At 29.8% G+C, this 27,821-nt stretch overlaps 1 protein-coding gene across 5 annotated transcripts; it reads left to right on the top strand.

The window, feature by feature from the left end:
- Nucleotides 1–27,612, top strand: Ssdp (Sequence-specific single-stranded DNA-binding protein). Of its 5 annotated transcripts, none has more exons than XM_011498261.1 (14): nt 1–219; nt 7,435–7,507; nt 7,583–7,644; nt 7,746–7,830; nt 8,025–8,066; nt 8,406–8,492; nt 12,834–12,941; nt 14,396–14,470; nt 14,656–14,704; nt 15,430–15,459; nt 17,125–17,342; nt 18,259–18,429; nt 18,910–19,110; nt 27,310–27,612. In XM_011498261.1, exons 1-14 carry the CDS (start codon nt 164–166, stop codon nt 27,412–27,414), a joined length of 1,362 nt encoding a protein of 453 aa, XP_011496563.1. In that variant the 5' UTR covers nt 1–163; the 3' UTR covers nt 27,415–27,612. The 5 variants fall into 5 exon arrangements, with proteins under 5 accessions (XP_011496563.1, XP_011496578.1, XP_011496585.1 ...); XM_011498276.1 differs by lacking the exon at nt 27,310–27,612 and adding an exon at nt 22,234–22,312; XM_011498283.1 differs by lacking the exon at nt 27,310–27,612 and adding an exon at nt 20,732–21,240.
- The last annotated feature ends 209 nt before the right edge of the window (nt 27,613–27,821 follow it).

Genomic DNA, 27,821 nt, shown 5'->3' with positions numbered 1-27,821 from the left:
AGTGCGTGAGAGAGTGGGAGGTATATTGGCCGCCTAGCGTCGTCATCGTCACCGTCATCGACATCGACGACTGTGCGAACGTCCGCTGGCGTCCTTGTGTGCCGGAGTGGGAGCGGCGTGTTTACGCCGGGGACGAGGATACCGCACGGGATAAGAAGCAAGCATGTACTCCAAGGGTAAGGGCTCGTCGGTGCCCTCGGACAACCAAGCCAGGGAGAAGTACGTCATTTTATTATCATTTTTCTCCTTTTATTCTCTTTTAATTTAATCCCGTTGCGTCAACGAGTCGCCATTCTCCTTTAGCAGCATCCCTGCGACGTATTTTCCCGGTTTTTCTTAAGCCAATGAAAATTACGGTTTCCTCGCTTGCCCTCGACTCCCCCTCTAATTACTCTGACTATTCTCGCATTTTTCTTCCATATAGAAGGATAAAGCAACATAGATCTTATCTCTCGAACGGCATTTTCTACTCTGCCGTACCGAATTATACGGTAACCTTGAATTTTCACGTGTGTCGCAATTAAATCCTTTGTTTATAATAAGCTTTACTAATAATCGCGTACGTCAATGTTACGCACATTCCTTCCTTTTCATTTTTGAAACGACTTAACTTGAGCGCGGTGTATGTGTAAAAAATGCGTCAGTGACTGTTGACGTTTGGATTTTGTATGATTCGTTGGCTCATCAAGCATCTTACTTCTATATATACGATTAACAATGTTCCAAAATTTTAATTCAACATCATATTATGAACAGTTCGTCAGATCGAGATTACAAATTTATGATTAAATTATCTTTTTTTCTCACGGTTAAATATAATATTATTACATAATTAATCATTGTGGCTGTTATGAAAAATATTCCATTTGAATCACCAGGTATTAGAACTTGCCGGAACAAAAAACGAAGTCATTTAGTTTAAAAAAATTTATAATTTCAAAATTACTAACAAATGATTAATATACTCTATATTAACATATTAATTTAACGGTAATGAAGCGCAAAAGTTGATATAAAGATAATAAGTACTTTTTAACGCTACATAAAATTTTCTGAAAAAATGCGAATTTATTAATCATTATTTAAGCTGCCGCTAGTATTCTTACAAAACTAAGAGTTTTGGCCGACATTCCAAAATACTCATTAAATTAAACAATGTTTAATTCATTATAACACAGTTTCTTACAACTCTTATGCAAAATTCAGCATAAAATGTTATGGTCAAAATTGCGTATTCTCAAGTAATACGTTAGTGGTGCTATCGATTATTGATAAATAAATCATTTAAAGTAAAGCAATAAAAAGGCACGTTATTTTTATAAGTACGGACTCCTATAGTAGTTTACAAAAAATTTTAATCGAATATTTACAAAATGGCCGACATTCAAAGTTGACGATATTGAAATCTGTTATTTAAAACATTATATGAGGATAAAAAGTATGGAGTTATAGTAGTGTAAACAGACATTGAATATGTTGTTATCTACAATTACATTAAAAGTTTCACAGCAGTTTGATAATCAACAGCAATACAATTTTTGCTATAAAAAAAAAAAATGAAAATATCAAACCAAAAAAATTATAAATTTTTTAAAAACGTATAACTTCGATTTTTTAATTTGTTTTAATTTACATATATACATATTTAATATTCGCTATATATTTACATTTATCAATACAAATATATTATTGGCGAAAAGTTTATGAAGATTTTGTCCACAATCCATAACAAAAATTCAATTTTATCCTACAATAAAGAAAAACTGTTTTATTGGCACTCAGCCTTCGTTAACTTTATGCAAGGCATGCAACAAAGTAATTCGTAGAGTATGTGAATATTTAAGTATAATCGAACATTTCTTTTATCAATTATAAAAATATCGATATTAGTTAGAACTTTGCAATACTTTCAGCTTTAATTAGAATCGCATTTTCTTAAAGACTGAAGAGAAAGATTTAGTTTTGGAATTATTAGAATGATAATTATTATTTAATAATAATACGTTATTAATTTAATCTTTATGCATGTATGAGGGGGTGGGGGCATAGGGTGAGGGAGAGGGGGGATATCTATGAACACACACGCAGAATTACCTCGACCAATGATATTGAACAATTCAAATGTAGTAAATAATAATAAGGGACATGTAGGATATTGCTAATTTTAAAATAAATGTTTGGATACACTTTTTTCACGAATTTTTGCACGAAAACATGACACGGTAATGTAGAATTATATATATTTTATTTTGAAATATTGAGAAATCTAGAACTATGATAATTAAATTTTTGTAAATAAGAAATAATAATATGGATTTTAAATATATTCAATGAAAAAAATTATTGTGATAAACAAATTGAATCCAACCATATCTCCTTTTTTTAATTCAATAAGTACGGTTACATTATTTTTTTTTATTATTATATTATAATAAAATTAACTTAAGAAATTTTAATTTTATGAAAAAATGTTAATGCACTGTTAATTTTGTATTTCTGAAAATTGGTTAATTTTGTTAAATATTTAAAGCTTATTTCATAAGAGGTAAGTAAGTCAGAAGTATAATAAACAAAAATTATGATAATTCACCATGGCGCAAAATCGTCATTTTTTAAAAACATTTTTAATCAAAGTTTTGTCGGATTTTAAAATAGTAAATTAAGTGTAGCCTTGTAGTAATCATTTATGTAATATTCACATCCGAATAACGATGCGCTATATAAAAATTAATTGGATTAAGAATTTACATTTAACAGGACTGCCGAAAGATATGTGAGGAGTAAAAAATTTAAAATAAATAAAATGCACGGTGGAGCGTGATGTAAACAAAGGAAAAGCCCACTGAATGTACAAGACGCCATGCGCGAGTTCTACGGTGAATGGCAACTCCAAAGCGGGATTTTCGACGCGCTCCCATTAATTTTGTCGATCGAAGTGTGCCACACTCTCATGCCTAGTTCTCTTTGCAGCAAAGAGAGAAGGAAAGAAACTCGCGCATGTACAGACATATACATGCACAAGGGATGTAAACCGCTTTCTCGCCTACGGCTGCTGCAACGGTTTTTCGTTGCAAAATCCATGCACTAAAAGAGAGTTTTGGAATTTGCTGCCGCTATTCCCCAACTATTAACTTGCGAACAATGCGATAGGCTTAGAGATTTATTATTATTCTTATTGTTTTTTTCTTCGTGTTGATAATTAATACCACACGAATTTCTCCTTCAATGTATTTAATTTATAATTTTATCGGCGCAATTGAGCGCCAGTATTAGTGTTAGGTATATAATTAATTTATAATTGAATGTACGGGATGATTAAATTTTATGTGCATTGATGTCGTTATAATCACGTAATGATATTAAAATATAAAAGAACAATTTTTTAATTCATATTTACGGCGCTGTTTTAAGTCAATTTTCAGTTTTAACTATTGCAAAACAAGAATTAGTTACATTTCATAAGTTGCTCGAATGACTTAAATGTATAATAATGATCCATCATAACGAGCGAAGAAGTTGTTTAAAAATAATTTAGTCATCTTTCACTGTTAATTGAGGTTGACGGACAGAATAAAAACTTATGTCAATATTTATATTGTATCAATTCGAGATTTTCAGATAATTTTCTAAATATATTTGTACATTTATCTAGAACTATCTGTATGTATCTTAAGTCAGATTTTTTACTTGCATTTGGAAGGAAATGCTAATGACTTATGATAGTTACTATTTAATTAATTAAAATAAAGGCGTTACTATCGAACGAGGACCTCTGGACGTGGTGGCCGCGTGTGTCCCTTAACTCAAGTCTGGATATGTGAATTTCCTTGGTAGGACATAATATTTACATCAAATATTCGCCTTATTATATATATTATTATATTATATATATTTTTTTATATATTTTTTTGAAAAACAAAATTAATTAGCAGCAGGTGCTGGATCATAAATACCGTTCGTGATGTATAATTGTAGAATAATCGCTATAAGTTTCGTACTCTGAAAAATTAGTGTAAATCTTGCTCTGTTTGAAATTACCAATCTAATTGTTGCATATCCTTTGAGGATTTCAGCTATTATACTTGGACGGCAGTATCTACACTCTGTGATCCTACAAACCTCAATCACAAGCAATTAATTTTCATGCTATATCTTAAATATTTTTTTTCGAACACTACATCCTCGACTCGATCCTCTTCATCCGCAAATTTCGTTCAATTGTTATAACAATAGTGTCGTTGTTTCATAACGCCACTGAACTAGTTGCATTGCCTTATTGCCTGCTGAGTTACCATTGCCCCTTACATAAACATTTAAATCTTTTAATTACTTTGGAGCGAGGCATCATGACATGAATTTTCACTTGGTTCGTGAAATCTATACCCATAATCTGATGAAAAACTGGGATCAGTATTCACTAACGAGGTGTCAAAGTGTCAATAAACATCTTATCCACTTTATTGAGTCAATACGGACTTGGCTCTTGCCCTAACTTTTGTTCAAAATTGAAGTTGCCCTGTAATTTGGACTAAATACAAAATTACAGGTTGCTATGTAAAATCTGTTTGTCGATAGGGTGATCGTATAGTAGTTTCTCTCACTGCATTAGTAGCAGTGAAGAAAGAGATGAAACACTTGTAAATATATTTTTAAATTTCATAAATTTAGCACATAGGTGATTATTCGCAAATCAACACTTTAAAACATATTATCAGTTTCTTACTATCGACTACATAACTGTAAAAACATATTTTTATATATTAATTTCAGATATTGAAATTCAATTCTTCAAAATTTGTACATAAAATTTATGTTAAATTCTAAAATTGCGCACGTATTGACAAATGTGTAGCAAATTCGGAACCTTTTAACCCATTCACCATGAATTTTTAAGATAAAATTTGACATGTATAATTTTGGAAACGATTCATCATACAAAACTTTTTCCATTTTTCAACGCGAAAAATTTGAAAACGATGTCGATGATGTTTTTTAAGCATCTCTATTTTTTAATATAATCCACGAACCGAACAAGTAGAATAATCATGCTTGTTGTTCTCGGTATCGTGTCTGGTTTGCAATTATAAATGCAGACCTGGTCACTTGCGGCAGAAGTATATGAGTAGCGAAGAAAAGAAAATCAACATGGCGACGATATCAAGCCTTTCGCTCTTGCACACTGTGCTTACATATTTTATGTACATTGGAGCGTAATATTTATATCTTGAAATTCGTGTCCCAATGTAATAATTGTAATAGTAGGTATTTCAATATTGTTAATAATTTTATTTCTATTTATGTCATGCGTAGTAAAATGATGTTTACAATAATTCAATGTCGATTGATATATTAATGCGTTAAAACTTTTTGAAGGTGATTATTTATTACGTCAAATTTGATTTCATTAATGCACTTGCTACTACTGTGCAACTATTGAAAATTATTTGGTAAATTAGAATTATATCATAATTCTATTTTCATTACTTTATATTAAGTAATTGACTCTATTTTTTTGGTATTCGTGTGTAACGAATGAATTTTTATCACATAAGTGCACTGGATATTTGAACTTTGATTTGTTTAATAAAAAATACTATATCCTTGTAAAAGAGGCAAAAGTGTATAATGAAAAAATTAATGTGAAATTTTCTTATTAACTTTGATGCGCATTTCGAATAACACCATAATCCAACTAAAAATTTCACTCCATTCGGAAGTTTTTATAGTTTGCTAATAAAGTCTATTGAATTCGACGATTGCCAATCACAGTGAATTTTCTAATAAAAATCAATACTTTAAAATAGAAATTTCGTTTTAACGTTTCTCATCATCGTGTTCGATTATATACGAAGTTTAGGGTCAATATCCTATCCGAGGACAATGGTCAAGGAAAGAACTTACGATTAAGCATAATGATCGATGAATTTGAAAATAAAGTGATACATTATCTGGAGTAAAGGAACCTTGTACATTGTGCAATGCCGTATAATAGTTGTCTTTCATTGTCGAAGCATCTTGTGCTCAAACAGTCGACTACATCATCATCCCACGTAAGCTGCTGATTTGAGCACCCCTGAGAAGATCCGGGACTACTCCTCCAATCGAGGCTTTCTCCCATCTCTCTTCTGCTTGCAAGCCCGCGCCCTGTCTTACTTCCTCTTGTTACCTCTCTGCCTTTCTCCGCGCGATGACGATGACGCGGCACGAGGAACAAGAGCGAGAGAGGAACGAGCGAAAAAATCCACGGCCCTCTTGTCGTCCCCCTTCACCGACTATCGCGCCACCTTTTCCTGGCTACCGCTACGCTGTTCTATCTTTCGCCTCCTGCTCTCGCCGATTCTACGTACACGAGCGTTTGGATTTTCTTTACCGATACGATTTTACATTTCCTGGTTTGGGTCGATCGGGGGTTTGACTGTTGCTTCCGTTGATCAACAAATATCTAAGGAGATTGGCTTAAAAATTGTGGCCTATTAATTTAGCCAATGTTCTATTGTAGATGACCCATAGCGAGCATTTATTACATTTTTAATTAGTGAAATTGTTTTGTAAGAGTGGACAGAGCATACTAATACCGAGAAAATGTATTCGAGGTCTTTTAATTTACCTAGATGATGATTTTTTAAATGATGTATCAAATGCTCGGATTTTGCTGCTTCAAAAAGAAAAGTTTTACATTAGTAATTCGTTACAATTTTTTAGATCTGCGTCATTCTTATGAACAATAAGGACAATCGATTTCTATATTAAATAAAAAGTCTATTATTCCATACAATTATATTTAAAATATGACGAACGTATCTTAATTAATATTTAACGGTATCTCTCTTTCTCGCTCTCTTTCTCTCTCTCTCTCTCTCTCTCTCTCTCTCTCTCTCTCTCTTTCTCTCCTTCCCTCCCTCGATAAGTATGTAAATACTACATTACATTTCAATTTAATTAAAACAAACTGTTTCTCTTATCATTTTCATTTTATGGCCAAAATGTTTTTGAAAATATAAAAATAATGCTCAAATGATGATGAAAACAAATACATTTTATCACGCTTTCGGAATATTTTTCGAAAATGATTTCTAATTTTATTTCTTGTGTAGCTTTATTATTTATAACATTATACGAGCTAACATGACAAAAGCAATTTATGAAATAATATAAATACATAATTTTCTATATTTAATAAACAATTATAGGGTGCTTATAATAATAATAAATTAGTTATTTTTATATTTTAAACAAGTTTGGTTATAGAATTATTAAACATTTTCCAAAATACTAGGTGAAAATTTAAATGTCTAAACAAAGGATTGAATGTCCAGATAGATAAAATACTATATTTCATTACATTATAAAATTTCAATTATGATATAAGAATATACATACTTATGAAATTAAATATAATAGTTATTTATTATTTATTTTATTTTCGTCTTTCAGATTAGCTTTATATGTATATGAATACTTGTTACATATTGGTGCACAGAAAGCAGCACAAACATTTTTATCTGAGGTACAGTAAAATTTAACTAATTTGTTTATAGATCTTATGAATTCATTAAATAATGCGACATTATAATTGTAATAGATTCGATGGGAGAAAAATATAACGCTCGGGGAGCCTCCTGGTTTTCTTCATTCTTGGTGGTGGTAAGTAACAAAGAATAATCTAATATATAATAAAAAAAGAAAGTATCAAAATTTTAAAAATTGTAAAGATATATAATTATTAATTTCTTCGAACGTTTCAGCGTGTTTTGGGACCTGTACTGCGCAGCACCTGAGCGCCGAGATTCTTGCGAACACAGCAGCGAAGCCAAAGCTTTCCACGATTATGTGAGTATCAGCGTTATTACTTGTTTATTATCATCATTAAACAATTGATTCTGAAACATTGACATTGTTATTGTTAACATTATTCACGCGCATTAGATATAAAAGTCCAGCTATTTCATGCAAAAACATTACTTAAACTATCAGTATTTCCTCTGTAAAAGTATGATCGATTTTTATCAATCTTTTAATTTCAGGGATTCGTAAATAGCGGATATGGAGTTAACGGAATTGCGCACGTAAGTATATAAAATACATTCATAAAATATAATGATAAAAAAATAAAAATCTCTAATAGTATGACTGCATTTGTAAGAAAGTATTGACGCCTTTAAACATCTTTTACACTTGAGCAACTCATTAAATTCATTTATACCAATAGTAACCGCAATTGACAGAACTGAAATAAACAAGTGCCAGTACCTTTGAAATAATAAAAAAAATTATAAGATACCTTGGAGACGTAAACACCAGATCAAATATCCATGAAGATTATAATTGACAAGTCGCCCGCATGCAGAATTTATGCAAGCTCTTGACAAATTAAAGATCATCTAAAAATAATACTGTATTCACAGAATGCTGGACCGGCACCCTCGCCTCTTGGACAGATGCCTCCAAATGACGGTATGCCTGGCGGTCCAATGCCACCTGGTTTTTTCACCGTAAGTGTCAATCTCTCCAATATATTTAATAAATTTTGTATTTATGATCCGTGACCCCCTAACCTCTCCAGTATATTTATGTATATATTTGTGTGTGCACGACAGACAAGTATAAGGCCTTCGAATTTCCTCGGGCTTTTCTTTCTTTCATTCCTTCCTGCTTTGCTAACTTTCTCCTGCTCCTGCCCTTTTACGATCACTTTTTACCTTTTCACCCCTACACCTCGAACTTTCTTCCTCATTTTCTCGGTACATAGTCGCGAAATGTGCACAATACCGCAATCTTTTAATGCTTTGAAAAATAAACGCCGAAAAAAGCGCAGGTAAAATCATACTATAATTTTCGTACATCTTCACGTAACTTTCTGATAATAATTTCTTGTTCGGAACATAATTTTTCCTACTTTTTTTTTACAGTTTCGCTTTTTTTATTTACTGTACTTTCAATCGAGTGATGATCTTTCCTAAATAAAAAAATAAAAATATATATCCTTCAAGATGAGAAATGGAGATGAATACATATATATATATATATATATATATCTAGAGAGAGAGAGAGAGAGAGAATGAGCGTGAGAGAAGTGAGAGTGAAAATGAGAATCAAAGTGAAAGATATTAAATTTACTATCAATCATATATACTTCTCCAAAAAAAACGGTAGAACATTTGTTATGCGTTTATAATAATTGTATATTTAGGTTTATTATTATTCTCTGAGATATTTAAAAGTATAAAAAGCAAAGACATTAATTTTATAGCAGTATACAAATGTTGAATTTATCAAATTTTTAAGCAGTTAAAAGCATAATTTAAATTAATTATTCTGACGATGCGAATGGTTTCTTTCTGACATTTATATTGAAAATATAATTTGATTCAGATAATTAAAATTACAAAATTATATAAATGTTAAGTTCATAGTATACAATAAGCAAAGATATAATTAATATCGTGATTGATTTTTTTATTAAGGAAAAGCTATTAATTAAATGAAATATCTGACCAAATTTCGAATTTATGTGTAATTATAGTTAATTTAGAATATTGACACAAGTAATTTATTCAATTAAATATCTTGCATAAAAAAAATAACTTGCATATTAATGTCTTTATTAATTAGTTTATTAATAATTTTTTTATCAAAATATAATCTTAAATTTTTTTTACATATTTTATTTTATTGAATTAATCTGCAATTTCCAACGCTTATTAAAAAAAGTTTAAATACGTATTCTATTTATAATTTTTTAACTTGGTACTAGCTTAAGTGAGAAAATGAATTAGCTTTTTCCGTCCATAATAATTGAATATGTACATTGAATATATACATAACAAATAGACGCGTCAAAAATTTCATAATACTCTGGACTCTGCTACATTTTTTTTTGTTGATAAATTCGATATATTACATACCTTTCTAAAACATTATAAACTTTTTAATAGAGATTATATAACATTTGATTTTTTCGGTTTTAATGTAGGAATTAGATTTATATCATCATTGAATGTATTTCTCAAATCATTAGTGTGCTCGTAAAAATTTCTATGCAAAAACTAATTGTTGAATTAAAAGTGACAGTTGACTGTAAAGATTAAATAAATAACATAATTAAAATATCTGTAAAACGTTTTACATAAATTAAAATCTTAAAAATATTCGGAATTTTAAATAATTCTGTGTTAAAACTAAAAAAAGTCCTGAACAAAATAGTAAGGTAAAATGTAGTAAAATTTACAATGTATAATAAAAATATAATCGATATTACACAGAGAGAGAGAGAGAGAGAGAGAGAGAGAGAGAGAGAGAGAGAGAGTTTATGTACACACATGCACACTCACGCGCGCCCACGCTCTCACACATAGCCACGTATAAATTGGAATTTATCTCATGTTATTAATAAAAAAATTGTTCTATAATTTACTTATATTTTACCGCTAATATTTGACAAGTTCCATTTCGTTTCTAATACAATCATTGTGTTTGAACATTTCATGTATATTACTAAAAAATTTTAATTGTGACTAAACTATTTCATGTTTCTCGACAAATAATTGTTTAGCAAGCATTTATATGATGCTCTGTCACGTTTTTATATGGAAATATAAAGTTTTAAATTTATTGCTTCTCTCTTTTTTTATTATTAATATAGTTTTTTTCTTTGAAAAATCAAATAATCATAAAAGAAAAACTTGTTTTCAGATGTGTGTAAGACTTGTTTTGTTTTCGTAGCTTAACGTGATTTCTATAATAATTATCGCATATTACTATGAAATAATAATTGTCAATTAAACATGTTAAGACCCAAATTCTTATAAAATCTTTATAAATCTTTCCACTGCTTGTTTCATCTGTATTTATGTATATTTATCTTTACTGTGTACCTAACACGTGTATGTGCATTCGTGTATTATGTTTTAATTGTTTTGGATCGGCATATCCTTTAACAGAATAATGACGTGTGGATGTTAGAAATAGTGTTAGAGCAAAATACGGTATATCTCAAGTGTATCGGACTATAAGTTGAATCCTCGCTTCGATATTGACGTTTTTATCATTGTTATCGTAACGAGAGAATATTACTATAATACCAAATGATATTTATATAGAAAATAGTTTATGAAATTGATAGGCATATGTGTACTAAGGTAACAGGTATCAACGTTAATCTTTTATATGGACGGTTCATATAATCATGCATATTAACCGTACAATACATAAAATTCAAAACTTACATTAATCTGAGACTATCGGTGTAAAAAGCGTCAATCTATACGAGATTCAACGACGAAGCATTTTCTTTACTACCGAAGCTTGCCTAAACTGTAGTGTAGTTGTATAAGTGGTCTACAGGACTTGCAATTAAGGAGAAAATATTGTCTAACATATTCCAGTTATTATTATTATTATTATTATTATTAATATTACTATTATTTTCAAACCCATATATTTTGTTATTTAGGTAACGAACGTGTATTTTTAAAACTAAGCGAGTTCTTGTCGACTATTTATTTGTGGGAAGTAAGATCTCAAGAACCGATGACGAATCTATAGGAAACTTAGCCTGGTAGAAATCTATCTTTATAAAATCATTTATGTGAAAATGTGAAATGTTAAAGGAGTTTTTCATTAATCACATTAATATGATTTTTCGTAGAGCTAAATTTTTTAACAATATAAAAACGTTTCTAGCATATACTTTCGATTTCTATAAAAAATGATTTAGATATAAGATATTGCTTGTTTAATTTCGTCTCTAATTTATTTAGATTGTAATGTAAGGAAAATGCATTATAGCTCGAATGTTAAAAAAATTGAATTCTATTTGTAAATATTGTTCTCATTTATACATAATCCATCTGTTTGAAAACTTATGTTTATCTTACTCTATAATCATTATGTTTAAGATTATATCGCGTAAAAGCTATATACCCTTAACGATATACATGGATATACGGTGCCGTATATAACAATGTATATACCAATATACCGTGTTATGCATTTTAATAATGTTAAATAAACGTAGGTATGTGCCACTTTGGTTTCTGTTCAATTGAAATTGAAATGCACTATAAAAATGAACGAAAAGTACATTATTTGTCTTTACTTTTATTTTATTTTAAATAAATACAATATGATATGTAAACTCAATACAGAAATCAAATATTTTTAATTGCATTTATTTATAGTAGTTATTAAAGCTTGTTTAAATGTCAAAAGTAATAAAATCAGCCATTGTGTCGATAAATGAAACTAAATATAAAGAAAATTAATTGTCTTTATTATCTTCCAATACATAATAAAAGGATTAATTGAGTACATTCAATTTGTTTTGTATTTCTTAAAATAAATTAGTGTTTATAAATGACGTGCATAAAAATCGGTACTATTCGAATGTTTTTTATAAAAGGAAACGGTAGATTTTATATTTAATAGCATAGATTCTTCTAATCTTTTTCATCTATAACCCGAGTTTTTATTAATATACACACTATACAGTCAATATATAATACATGATAGGATCTAGCTTTTACGCGTCGTATAATCGACATCTCGAGGGTAAAGTGACCATTGTTAATTTTCAAAGGCAATCACGTAACATCCCTGATGTCTCGTTCTATCTGTAAATTAAATAAAATAACATGTCACTCTACCCACGTTTTGTATTTCGGCTCGTACCACCCCCGCGGCTCCATACGTCTCTTATCATCTTCGCTCTACATTAGTTTTTTTCTAGCTGTTTATTATTACTATTTATCTTCTTTTTTTTATTATTATTTTTTTAATTGCCTGTGGATCGCAATGTTGCCTACATGTCCGGCGTTTTACGTTGCTTGTTGCAGAACAACTCGACAATGCGACCATCTCCGCCCACTCACCCTTCATCACAGCCATCTCCCCAGCACCCCCAGCCACCCCCGCCCCCACACTCGCAGATGATGTCCACCCAGGTAAGCCGTCATTCAGAAAAATCCAAAAATGCTTCTACACTCTCATTAATTGTTATCATGTAATATAGTGGTGTGTGCACTATTTCTGTATTCATTTTTTTTCTCTACTTGTAACACTATTTTTTTTCACTTCCTGGCTGCATCAGATTAACCGAGAATGGAATGCATAATTTTGACAAATTAGATTCTATTTCATATTAAAAATTAGTAATAAAATTATAAACGAACTACATTTCGACTTTTAATTGATTATAAACTTTTTAAAACATACTTTTATTAAATTTCGTATTAGATCAAAAGACTGTAACGTGTAACAAGATTACGTTTTTCCTTTTTTTGGAAAGTTTATTCTTAAAAAGAATTACTAACATCGATGTCAAATAAATTTTGAAATCATATCAATTACACAAATATTTAATAATTCCAAAATATTTAAGATATGTAAGAAAATTGTAGTCATTAAAGAATACATCATGTACATAGAAATACGTTTTAGCATAAAATGATGCTTTCAGTTGTTTTAGTTACGCTCCATATTATATAAATTACATCTATGAAGCTACATGCTTTTGCTATTTGTCATAGTACTCTTATAGATCTAATCTTTCTTTAAATTCTTTCGTGATATATTTTTTATTAAAAATATTTTATTTAACTCGGGTCTTTTACTTTCTGATATTAATTGTTGATTGTTCTCTGATTTTTGTGTTGCTATCTCGATTTGTCTTAGTAATGGAAAATTAGCCATCTTGTCTGAATTCCTGGCAAAATGTATTACATTGAATGTTGATCTGTAACCTATAAATGTTGTTATTAAAATAATTATTAATTTGTATAAATAGTATAAAATTTATGCTGGTTATTTACTGCAAATTTTACATTTAATATTTATATTCATCTTTATTTTCTCTTTGAACTCAAGAAATATTTAAACAAGATGCTCTTTTCGCAGTTAATTTATTTTTATCTAGATCTTATTTATTATAAATCAATTATAAATCAAATAATTTATATTGCTTAATATCTTAATCATATATAATAATCTTGTGATCCTTAAATAAACTATATTATTTACTGAAAAATTGGTATTTAAATATTCTAATTTTATTGAAATTATTTTTTAAAGTAATTAGTAATATTTTTAATAATTGTGTAATTATTCTAATAGAATATATGAATAATTGGTAAAAAGTTACATTATTTATAATTGTCATAAGAAAACTATAATAATATAGTTTTCTGAGTTCAAAAAACAACTTGTTAAATAATAAAATTATAAATTTGAAGAATGATCAATTATATTGCCGGATTCATTGCTAAAAAAAGACTTTATTAATGCTTTTTTGGCCTATTACTTATTTGGTGGTTGATAAATAGTAAACCAGTTTTTCCGGGAAGCTTTAACTCAATTATTTTTTTAGCATCACGATTAACTTTATTGATTACTGTTACAGTTCATGGGTCCAAGGTATCCTGCAGGGCCTCGACCAAACGTTCGTATGCCACAGATGGGAAATGATTTCAATGGAGTAAGTTCTTTAATGTTCAAAAAAATTTTTATCTTTAAAAATAATTTGGATCATGGGTCGTAACTTTAGACGTACATTGATGTTGCATTGAAAATTTGCATTGAATATAATTAGTTTTAATTAAAAATTATAGACTTTTATTCGGCAAATTGATAAATTGTTAATAATGATATTTTTAATTTTAGCCACCAGGTCAACCGATGATGCCTAACAGCATGGACCCAACGAGACAAGGTGAGTAATTGTTCATGGTAGTTGTTGATCAAAGTTTTTCTTAGCATTGAGAAGCGTTGCAAAAAAGGAGAATGGCATATTATTTACGCATGCGTATCAAAAACCACACAGCAATATTAATTGAGGAAGTAATATTAAATTTGGATTGGATTGCTGTGATGTGGAGTGGACTGGTTTTTGAGCTGTCTAGTGGCAAATATAAAACAGTGGTACTTTTAAACATTATGTTTCACAATTCGTAAATCAACCGATATTTGTGTTAAAGTTGAGTACCGACTGACTATTAATAGTTATTTATTTTGTTTTTTTTCACCTTTTTATAAGTCAATACATAGAAGAATAAATTACTCACTGTTTGTTCAATATACTGTTTGATTTGTTTTAGAAGTAAACGCTTCTTCAACGGATATATAACAATTAATGTTTTATATTTTTAAATTTGCGCTCTCAAAGAACCATTTTCAACAAGATATTTATTTTTTTTAATGTTTACATACATCTTTCAAATGGTAGTATTTATTTTCAAGTTTTTATAAATATTTATAATTTTATCTATGCAGTAATGGTAATTTTTTATGGATTTTGTATGAAAAAGAAAAAAAAGTTTTAATAAAATAAAGAATTCTCTGCGCCACTGCATAAATAATTAGGCTTTTTGTTAATCGCTATTGATTGATCTGATCTTACCTACCTGCAGTACTAATGTGTGCTCTTGTGTTCCTCAGGCGAAGCTGGAGAATTTGTAGGGTGGCAAGGTAGGAAGCAACCCAGCAAATTGAATCACATTGACATGACTTAGAGAACAGGCTTTTTCAATATCTCTTAGTTTCTCTTTTACTTGATTACTAATCATCTTTTTTCTTCTTTTTTTGCCGCCTTACCATTACACTATTTTTTGTTATTCATTTATTTAAGTGTTTAAAATCCTTTTCTATTATTTTTTAACAATTTATTTTTAATTTTTTAATTTTTGTTACTTCATTTTTCTTTTTTCTTTTTTTTGCAAGCAAACGCACTGGCTTCGTCGCACAATCAGCAAAAAATATCAGTCTTTCATTTCGATACGTTTTCAATTAGAGCATGAAACAGACATATTGTAAACTGATACAGTTTGGAAACAAATTATTCTTCGTCAAAAACTTTTATTTCGTCAATATACATTTGCATAATTCACATTTGTTGCTTGCAAATGTTGTGCAAATGTTTGTGAAAAATTTGACGTATTTGACCACGGTACGAGAATTGAAAGAATAAATGACTTTACTTCGTTTACTGAATATTTTATTAAGATTTCTTCAAAGTATATCATTGTCGCAAAAATTTCTACTGGACAATCGGATAACAGATCCGCTTTACACATCACACGACAATGGGCATGCTTTTTTATAGCATTAGGAAACTTTATAAAAGCATGGGCCAATAAAAGTATCTACTATATTTAAAAAAAAAAAAAAAAACTTAACGAAAAACCCATATTAAATAAAAAATTTAAGTTAGCTTAATGCAAACAAGCATCCACTCCAATATTATATTTTATACCTTGCACAAATCAAAAGAGAAGCTATAATTTTGATCAAGCAGTTTAAGTTGTTTCGGGTTATTTCAAATATTAAAAACTGGTATTTTTGTTTTTTTTTTTGTATTATTTTTTTTTGTTTTATAATAAGAATTGTCTATTGAGCAGCTTGACTATCTCTCATTCTCATTTATATATACTTATATGTATATTAGAATTAGACTGCACCTGCCTTGCACCATATTTATTTCTCTGCATTGAGTTCACCGCTGCACTAGCATGGCTAAAACAAATTGCTTTGCTTTGTTTTTAATACGAGCGGAGTAAGATCGATGGACTCAAAGTTTCATAACTCTTTTTCACATTAATAAGTAGAAGTGTGTTAAAGAGTAAAAGCTTTATAATTATATTTTCTTTATTTTCTTTTCTACATTTATTCTCAAAAAATGCACTCGATAAATTGATGTATCATATAAGAGCTTAGACACATAATATATATCTAATACGCAATAATTATCATAATATGATTGTAAATATAGATCGATGTCTATATTAATGCGTACCATACGTAGTTTTAAGCATCAGCAATACACGTAAGAAAAAATTTCATCGATTATAATGTATTGACAAAGCAATATATTACCAATTATTTTTATCATATGTATACAGAACCATCGATCTCGCTCTGCTGAAAGTCGAATGTATTATTAGTACAAATTCAGCCCGTTAAATTAATGATTAACCGCAACAATAAGCAAAATACTAGTCTACATAATATCGGGATAAAACAAAAACCTGAACAACTTGTTACGATTTAGTGTTTTGAGTGTAGCTCGCACTCGTTTTCAACCAATCCTTAGACTCATCAACGACCTTGGTAATAAACTTCGAAATGCTTATCTAGGCTCGCCTGGCATGAACCCGATGAATCCTCGAATGAACCACCCGAGGGCTGGACCGGGCGGCATGCCGCCGATGGGCCCTGGCACATATGGACCCGGACTTAGAGGCCCACCACCCAACAGCAACCTGGCGCCCGGTGGTCCTGGTGGCACCGGAATGCCGCCCATGAGTATGGCGGGGCCTGGAGGCAGGCCACAGTGGCAGCCAAACACATCGACAGTAAGTTTAATCTTGTTTTATCATTTATTCGTTTATGAATATTGTTATTATACTATGATAATTTAAATTGAAATTTACGTAAATATTTATTACTCTGTAATCGTAATATTTGGACGCGTGTCTTTAAATTAAATAGTTGTTTATTTTACAGCAAGTGTGTGTTTGGCATAAATTGAATCCTCAAGATAATTGGCAATGCACTAATACTTGATTCAGAATGCTGCTAGTAATACTAATTATTTTGGAGCCGATGAAAGTATCATCACTCCTGTCATTAATTATTTAACCTTTCGCCTTATTATTTCATAAAAAATTTAATTATGAATATAATTAATATAGTTATGTATTACTATAAAGAAATTAAAAAATAAAAGAGTTCTTGAAAGTGTAAAGTAAAGTTTAAGAACTTAAAATACTAGTTCGGTAGGAGTTAATTTTTATTTCAGTCCACTATTCTCATTCGCATATTAAATCTTACATTGCAAATAACAATGATGAATGTGCATTCGCTTCTATCGGCAATAATTTTTTAACTTAGAAAATTTGATAATCATTTCGTTCATTTGAAAAGGTATCTTATTTTATGTATTATATAATAATTCCATTATTATGCTTATTTGTAAAATAGAGTATGATAAATTATCGAGTTTTGTTCGTGATGTAAGTGTACAATTAAAACTATTATAGGGTAGCGTTTTTAAAAATTATAATTAAAATAAAAGATTAACGAATAATTGTAATTATAAGAATTCTAATGCTTTCGGCATCTTTACCGAAGATGTAAATGTCGGCTTATCTATCTATCGCGGAGAATGCTTATTACTTAATTGGTCGAATAGCAATTTAAATAATGTTTGATATGTTCCTTCTCCATCTTCTCCCCTCAAAGTTGATAAAGTACCGTTTGATGTTACAGCCAATGAATTACTCGTCGTCTTCGCCTGGGAATTACGGCGGGCCTCCGGGTTCAAGCGGACCTCCGGGACCTGGCACGCCGATAATGCCTAGTCCCCAAGATAGTAGTAATAGCGGTGGCGAGAACATGTACACGATGATGAAACCAGTACCTGGAGGAAACATGCCTGGCGTAAGACTTCATAATATTGTTGATATCTAGTACAATAAGGCTTTCGTGGTGCTATTTCGTGGGCCGACTCGTGATTATTAATTTTAACGTATGACTCGGCATTTCTTTTGTATTTTTATTTTTATTTTTATTTCTTTTACTATGAGCCTATTACCATTATAGTCTTTATACAACGTTAAAATCAATTATTATAAGGAATTTCAAATCAATAGCTCTAGATTGAATAAAATATTCTATAATAGCAATAATAGATAGACGTGGTATTTTTATTTTCCATAAATCAATATATTTATTTAATAATATGTAATTATTTAATAATTAATTGGATTATAAGTCGATTCAGAGTTCTCTTTAGAATAGATTATTCTGAATTTTTAGAAAGCTGATTTCTTGTTTAAAAGCAATCGACGAATTCAAGTTGCATGAGATACCACGACGTTAACTTGTTAGATGCACAAACAAAGAGTGAATTGATTTCAGGACTTTCCAATGAGCGGCGGCCCGGAGGGTGGGCCAATGGGGCCGATGGGCCCCAACACCATGGGTCCGGTACTAAATGGTGACGGCCTCGATGGTATGAAAAACTCGCCAGCGAATGGCGGACCAGGCACACCGCGAGAGGACAGTGGCAGCGGCATGGGTGACTATAATCTAGGTGGCTTCGGTGGACCTGGCGAAAATGTGAGTATCAGCGGTTTTATGTAGAGAATCGAATTAACGTGATCGTGTTTTTTTTAATTTATATATATTTATATATATGTATATATTTATGTATATGTATATATTTATATATATTTATGTATATGTATATATTTATATATATCTATATATATATATATTACTCTCATAGCTATCGCCGTCATTATATAGTTTTATCTTTTATTTGATATTGTTTCTATGCTCCCTTTTTTTTTAGTAGATCTTTACCTTTGCTCACTACTCCTCAGCTCGATTAATAACTGCTCTGTCCTTTGATACAAATACCATACACTTTATTTTGCACGTATACGCGTCCAATGTCCTCTTTTGGTATACACTTTTACGAGGTTATTGGGAGTTCATTCGCTGGGGCCACGCTGTTCAAGCTGTGCTTCGGTAACTTCAGTCTTTCTTTTGTACTGCATTTCTTTTCCCTTTCCTTTCGTTTTTAAAAAGTATACATTTTTAACTTTGCTGTGCACATTACATAACTTATTGCTCTCGCATTCGTATTTTGCATCGAATGCTTACGAGTCAAAGAAAGTTTCTATTTGAAAAAGTTGACTCGAGATTTAATTAAATTTTCGAGTAATACTATTTCAAATCTTTTTTTATTGTAAGCTAAATTCTAATGGTCTTACACTAAAATTATTAACTTTATCAAATTGGTCTAATCTGTTTTTATAAATGAAACAAAAAGCTATATTTCTTTTATTTTTTATTTTTTTTTTATATTCTATTATTCTTGATTTAAAATAATAAATATTGATAACTCGTTAAATTTGGCCTTATTGTTCAATAAACTTAGATTTTCTTTGATTCGATGCTTAATTTTATTAAAGGTCAAGATCTTGCATCATATTTCGCCCATTATCGATAACTTAAAGGGGATGCTTTCTCAGTCTGAGATAAAAATAATGATAAAATATTTTAGAGTTCATTTTAAGTCTTGTGAACGCGAATGAATCCATCGTTATTGACCTTGTAATGGAAAAAAAGAATTATACTTACATCTTTTTACAATTTTAAGGTTAAAAAATATTTAAGTTTGTCATTTACTTTCCATCAATATTTCATCAATAATTCCATCGATAATGTAGAAATAGGAATTTATTAAGAAATTTCGTTTTATTTTTTAATTGGAAATGGAAATAAAATTAATTATGCAATAAATGAAAACAAATTTTATAAACATTATAGAAAAATCTTGTACTATATGTTAAGACAATTAACAAATCTTTTTCAATTTTATATGATTTGATTTAATTATTTAACCTTAAACTAAATCTTCATGTTTCTATTAAATAAATTTAATAATAATTTTTATATATAAAATTACCATATTATACTTATAAAATAAAATATATTTTATTGACAATGAAATATGCACCATCAAACTTGTTGATAACGGTTGGTTTCATTACATTCCTATACAAGATCTTTGCAAACATAGTTTTTTCAGCTTGTGGGTCAGAAATAAATAATGGGCTGTACAATTTGAATTTTATTCCTAATAAAATTAATCAACAACTTATCGCAGCTTTGAGCTTGTATGTAAGAGAGTTTTTAATCGCATAAATTGCATGTTCTCTATTGTCGACAGTTTTTTTAAAAGAATCGCAACCAGGACGCAACTTGCGGAGGAACACGTCTGTAGAAAACGAAAAATTGCAGGAACAATGAGAAAAAGAGAAAGAGAGAGAGAGAGAGAGAGAGAGAGAGAGAGAGAGAGTGAGGGATTTAGCGAAACTAAAAGAAAATGGTCCATGTCCAATTAATCCCCCTCTGAATTACAAATGAATTATGCACAAAATATAACACAAGCAAACAAATGAGTGAGAGCCATTCTTTTTTTAATGATTGTTGTCGCGTTTTTTGATGAACGAATGAAAACCATCTCATATTACTTAATGCATTTGTTGTCCGTTGCACCTACCCGCTTAAAGGTTAGGTTAATTTAAGTCTTTTTTACTACACAGGATTTGTTTATTAATTAAAATTACTTAATTTGCCAATATCGCCATACAACACTATGTATTATGCTTTACTAATACTCACAATGTTGCAAACTAGGCCTCGATGTCTCTTACATTATCAATTTTTGTAATTGACCTTCTTATCACATTTAGTATAATTTCTTGAATGATGTAAATTAAGATTCATAAAAAAAAATAATACTTACACTTTTATCTTTAATTTATCTTCAATAAACCAGTCAGGTAGATTTTAAATCTTTAGAGGATCATAGAGAGTTAAGTTTAATCGACACATTTGAGCTTTATTTTGATTGCATGTTATTTAATATTGAAGTCATAATTTTGAATTTTTCATCTCAATATTTTGTCATTATTTTAAATTGCCCTTAGTTTATCATCATAACTTTAGGCTTTATCAATATTTATTTGAGAAGACATAGAACATAAGTTAAGGTGCCTGGTGAACGAAAAGGCTGTTATTTGTGACTGTCCAGTCTACTGTGATTAGGACACAATCCTTATATCAATTTTTATCCATTATTATTTTATTGTTTTTAATATATATTTTGTAATAATCTTTTCCCTTTCATAAGGAAAGTGTTTGTGGTTTTTTTTCTATTTTTGTTGTGATCAGTAATATTTACTCGATAATTATATCTACTATTCTTTGAAATAAACATTTCTATATAACAATGTAATTTATAAAATTCAAAAGAAAATTTATATCTTTTAAATTAACTTATCAGTCAAAAAATTGTCATGATTCTTACCAAATGGAAAGTTTAATCTCCTCTGAAAGGAAAGGAAATTAACTTAGAATTATACTGAGATAGCGTCCCTCCACCTGCTGAAAATATAAACTCACTTGTGTGAAAAATTTAATGGCAAGCTGTATAACAGTTATTTGACAAGTTATTCACAATAAATAAAATTGTAATTGGAAAGTTTAAGCGCGTACATTGACACGCCACACACATGCACGTGCGACACACACACACGGACACATATTAGTAAGCATAATTATAATAATATTGTGAGAATGATTTCATGACATCGATGAGTCAATTATTAATAAGTACCTGATAACAAAAATATACACTAATGAATATTTTCATTTCTTAAATTACAGTGGACAAAATTCTTTCCATTTGGTGAAAATTCAACAAACAAGAACTCAGTATAATTTTGTATTTATACTTTTAAATTATTAGACTTTTAAATTACAAGTAAAGTTGTATTTTAATTTAAACATAAGGTCTTTATGTATAAGTATAATTATTTAATGAGAGTACTTAATGAAAAATTAAAATTTTTTCAATCGATTTACAATCATTTTAAAATGAATTTTAAATGATAAATTAAAGTATTAGAATTAATTAATTATAGATAAGCAATTAATTTTTTATTATAATATTTATTATTTTCTACACGGTTATTTGAATACCAGTGTTAAACAACTGTGTAACGCAAATTGACGCTCGATCATTTTTTTTTTTTTTTAATTCACTTTTGAAAACAAAGTATTAGGTGAATGCTCTATAAATATAAAACAAAAGGTTAATGTATATAGAAACATTACTATTTTTTATATGGATATAAGGACATAGGCAGTATGAGTACTGGACCTAAGAAAAATTGAGTGAGTGTAAGCAAATACAGAGAGAAAAGGAATGTTGAGAAACTCCATAGGAATATTTCAGAGAGATTTCTCAATTTAAAAACGAAAGCGAATAAAATGTATATTAAGCGAAGAAGTCCATCCGTCCGCAGGTGATTATAGGTCAGTACTGGACTATGCTATGCTGCTATTAGTTACTTTTAACCTTTGAAAATAGCCTGATAATAATGATAACGATGATTATGACGGTGGTGACGATAATGATGATAATTATGATTATAATAATGATTATGACGATGATGAATCATGTTGACGGTGATGACGACGTCTATGATTATGGCGATAATGTTGATAATAATATTATTATGAGAATGACAACTCGACGATCGATATATAAATTTGTAAAACGCGATAAAATAGACAAAAATAAATAAATATCGAGACGTCCTTATGACGATACATACGACGCGTCAGCGGCACGCCATCTACACGCTTTTTCTTCTCGTCGTAAACAGTATAATCTCATTATTTTATGGTGCTCTGTATGTATAAATAAATGATAAGACTTAATTAAGGCTCAAATTGAGTGTGTCGATTTAAGAGATTACACTCTCTCGCCTTTTTTGTCAATAATAATACTTATTTTAGATTAATACTACATAAGAAGGTGTGCTTAGCTTGCCGCTGCGCGCGAACATAATTTTTAACAGAGAAATGAAAATACAAAAACGCAAAAAAGAAGTGAATTTAGCAATTTAAAACGCGTCGGCATCGTGTACTCGATACCGAAAGTACTGCTATTAGGTTCCAAGGTTCGTGCTTTGTTATCGAAAAGTGACGGACAAGCTGTTCCCTAATAAAAGCTTTGAAGAAAAAAAATCGAAAATATAAAAAAAATGTCTTGCCAGTCAATCTCTTGCCATGTTCTAATCAATATATACATATGTATATATGTATATATATATATACATATATATGAATATATATAAATATATATTCGCGTGTGTGCGATGTGTGTGTATATACGTTGCAACGCATACACGCATACATAATTTTTTTATCACTAATCGCCCGGATGAAAATCATAATGATTTACCTTTTATCGCATAGTATGAAGATACGCGCCTTGGTACCTTCTTCATTGCTTCATCCATTTTTGTTTTATTTCTTTTTGTTTGTTTTTTATTTAACATAACCGACTTTACTTGAGTACTCCCACGTTGTAAAATATACTATATGCCTCGTAAAAAATATAATAACAAATATATATCTATGCCAAGGGAGAGATCGAGACAATAAATGTAATCCTGTTACACTGAGACTATTGCGTTTTTCTTTTTATTTATTAAAATACCGAAAACCCGCAGGGTGCTGGCTACCGGACTATTTATACATGACTATCTGCCGGTCTCTATCGGTTTTTTTAACCATTATTTTGTTTGTTCAATCTTTTGTTTTTATTCTTTAATTTCTATCTTAGAGTGCACAGTTTGGCAATTTCCATCTTTACATTTTCCGTGCACAGACAACCAGCGTATTTCGTTCTCTTCATGATCAATAGTTCGAGTTTTTTTTTTGTTTTAAATAAATTTAAATTTAAAAGAAGTGATGCTTTGACGTGAAATAATTTGCCGATTATCCAATTTTTGCTCTTTTAAAAATATTTTACGGCCAATATTAATATGTAAATAAATTAATAGCTCAAAATCAATATAATAAATATTAATTGATAAAGGGGATCTTGAAGTTTTGAAATCTGTGAACAATAAAATTTCTTCTGTAATCTGACTCACGCTTTGTACATATCTGATTATGTGACAAAATTCACAGGTAGTGCGTTATTGGTCTACTTCAAAATTGTTTTCTTCCTGTAACGAAATATTATATCAGAACTTACAATCATTATCTCGGTAACTATAGCGTTTGAATAATTATTTGTTATTTGAAAAAATAGTCCAAAATTTATCGATGAGATGCTTTAAGATTTACAAGCCAATACGAAAATTCATCCTTGTATGTAAAGTACGGTGGCACGTAATAATAGAAATACAAAAGCTGTCTGTGTATGACAAATGGATGTGTTTAAATGTGTAAGTTAATAAACCTTTAAAGAGCATTAAACTCGACAAGTAAAAGGTTCTGGTAGCTGTATATAGTACTGGCCTGTACTGACCTGTAGCACATGGATGCCTGAGAGATTAATTAAAAATAATGACGACGATGATGATTATGATGATGATAATGATTATGATGATGATGATGATAATGATGATGATGATAATGATAATGATGACGACGATAATTATGATGATGATTATGATGACGATGACGATGACGACGACAATAGTTATAATAATTATAATAATAAACAGTAAAATATCAAAAAACTATTGCGGACTGTTTGCGAAGTAAGAAATCTTGTCGATCATAAATGAAAAAAAAATTTCCTTCTTCATTCGATGATTACTTGTTTTTGCTTAACACCTTAAATTTTAATATTCGCGGGATGTGTGTATGTATGTTCGCGGGGGCGGGGGGGAGGGCAGACGAAAGAGAGAGAGAGAGAGAGAGAGAGAGAGTGTGAAAGAGGTTGCAAAGCAAAAATTTTTCTATTATTTCTTTTTTTTCTTTTTTTTTTGTTCTCAAAAAAACGAATTGTTTTCTCAAACATTTTACTACAAAGTTCATTTCGACGTCCATGTGTTGTGGGTCAGAGCACCCTGATTCAGAAATATTGTCATTTTTTTCACATCCCAATGAATCCTTGTTCTTTCTTCATCCACACAAAAATCGCACACGTGTTTTGCGTCTCCTTTCGAGCCCCGCCAAAGCACAGCCGCCACCACATCGTATATGCATGTATAAAGTACGTGTATATACGTAGGTGGTGTGTATATTATTGAACTGGTGTTGGAACGGGATTCGAATAACAAATGCCACTAAGCAGAAGAATATTCACGCCAAAATGAATCGAAATTTTAGTTTGTCGTATATACGTATCTCTGTACTGTAATCCCCTATTATTGTTTTCGTTCATAGATATAGTAATTTGGATTTAATTTTGAATGCCTATTCTTAAATAAGTATTTTAATTTAGTTTGTAGAAAAATATATTTACTTTACATATTTTTTAAGATTCATTTTTAAATTTATGCTAACGAAAGTATTTAATTACCAATTTTTTCTTTAAAAAATAATTTACTCTTTACTGTAAATATTTCTTTTGTAGTGTTTAATTAAAGGAAATATTTATTGACTGAGCAATATTTATTAACACATTTATTCTTCATTCCAATCTTAATTTATTAATAATACAGGTAAGATCGGTAAAAAAATAAAATAAACTTATGATAATTGTTCATTTGGTAATTGCGGATTTGCACAGTAAAATTATTAATTTGAAAGAGTTATTATTAGTGAATAGAAGCTTTTTTTATTTCATGCTTTTAATAGTAAGTAGTATTAGGAATTAATCGACTGTGGATTATCGAGTTCCTCTTCCAACACCATTATAATCCAGCTTTTAATTCAAGATCGAAACTTCAGTTTTTTTTTTGTTCAAAGTGTCAAATAAAAACTGGAAAACTACTTTACCGAATGAGATCAACATAAATAATAAAATGTATTCAAATGAATAAATTATTTGTTGAAATTTTAAAATCTCTATAAAGATTACGAAGACACGTTCAATATTCAATTATTGAAAAATGTTACACTACTGCTACCATTTATTCTCTTAAAAATGAGTATAAATATATTTTATACTGAATTCGTATTATATAGTATCGTTATGATTATAAATCATTTTTATTAGAAAAAACGTTTCTGTTCTTTAAGCTCATTATCGAATTTTTCGATCCTAGTAAATATTATAATAAGTACAGAAAATATAACGCGTTAACGAAATGCTTTAAAAATCATTATTTTACAAGTTTTACTTCAATAACTATAGATTCAATAAATACATTTAGCATATATCTCAATTCAAATTCTGTTGAAGCTGTAAATTGCAATTAAAGTTTATATACAAATAAATGTTCTAATTAAATAAAAAGCTATCGATGACTTCTCGAATAATAGATTTTATTTTTTAAAAAATTGAATAAATCAATAAATAGTTTCAATATAAATGCAAATACATTGATATAAATTAAATAGCGGATAAGCATCCATGAAATATGAAATTGATAGATATGGTACAGCTATAAAAATGCGATTAAACTAAAATTTATTCCTTTATAATGGCTTATGATTAGAGTGATAGTTAATAAATGAATTTCATCTCGATCGGTAAATTAGTACGTTATTATTTGCTAATTGCACTTAAAAAAAAAATAATAATAATAAATTGCCGAAATCGTGTGAACGAACGAAGTGATCGTGTCTTGATAAAACGCTGTGATTTTTCATTAATAAAATATCGGAGAAAAACAGAGACAAAGGCACATGAACCCCGTTGGCAAAGACACGAATAAAAAAAAAGAAATGATTGAAACTGATTAAAGCGACGGGGTTCGGCCGAAAGGTGCCTCTAAAGGTGCCTGAAAGGCGGCTGTTGTAACCGGCCTGGTATTGGTTGGTTCGCAGGATCAGAACGAGTCAGCAGCCATACTAAAGATCAAGGAGAGCATGCAGGAGGAGGCCAAGAGGTTTGAGAAGGATTCAGATCACCCCGATTTTTACATGCAATAATTCGCGCGACGGCCAACCGTCGGAGTCACCTCGGAGAAAGACCAAATTTCACATTCTCGCAGCGAGGATGAAAAATTGCAAAAATGAAAGAAAATTATGTGAAAGGATGAGGGAGCGGAGCAAGGTGGATAATGAAATGAAATGAATAGAGAACGAGCACTTTTTTGCTCTGTCCGTGTCGCGTCGATAAGTTTTAAGGAAAAAAATCATGCAACACAAGCACAAAGTGAGCTAATCTTTCGACCTTCTTTTCGCGAAAGCATAGCTGTAGCGACGTCAAGTATACTGTCAGGAGGAAGCTCGTTCGTTATTTCTGTTTTTTTTTCATCACTTTTCGGCGAGATCCCATTAATATAAAAAATAAGATGGAAAAAAACAAGAAAAAGATTCTATAAAGCCGTCGATCT

This window comes from Ceratosolen solmsi, unplaced genomic scaffold (assembly GCF_000503995.2).
Source record: "Ceratosolen solmsi marchali unplaced genomic scaffold, CerSol_1.0 scaffold10, whole genome shotgun sequence".
Taxonomy (NCBI): domain Eukaryota; kingdom Metazoa; phylum Arthropoda; class Insecta; order Hymenoptera; family Agaonidae; genus Ceratosolen; species Ceratosolen solmsi.
This window is presented reverse-complemented; position numbering and strand designations above follow the sequence as displayed.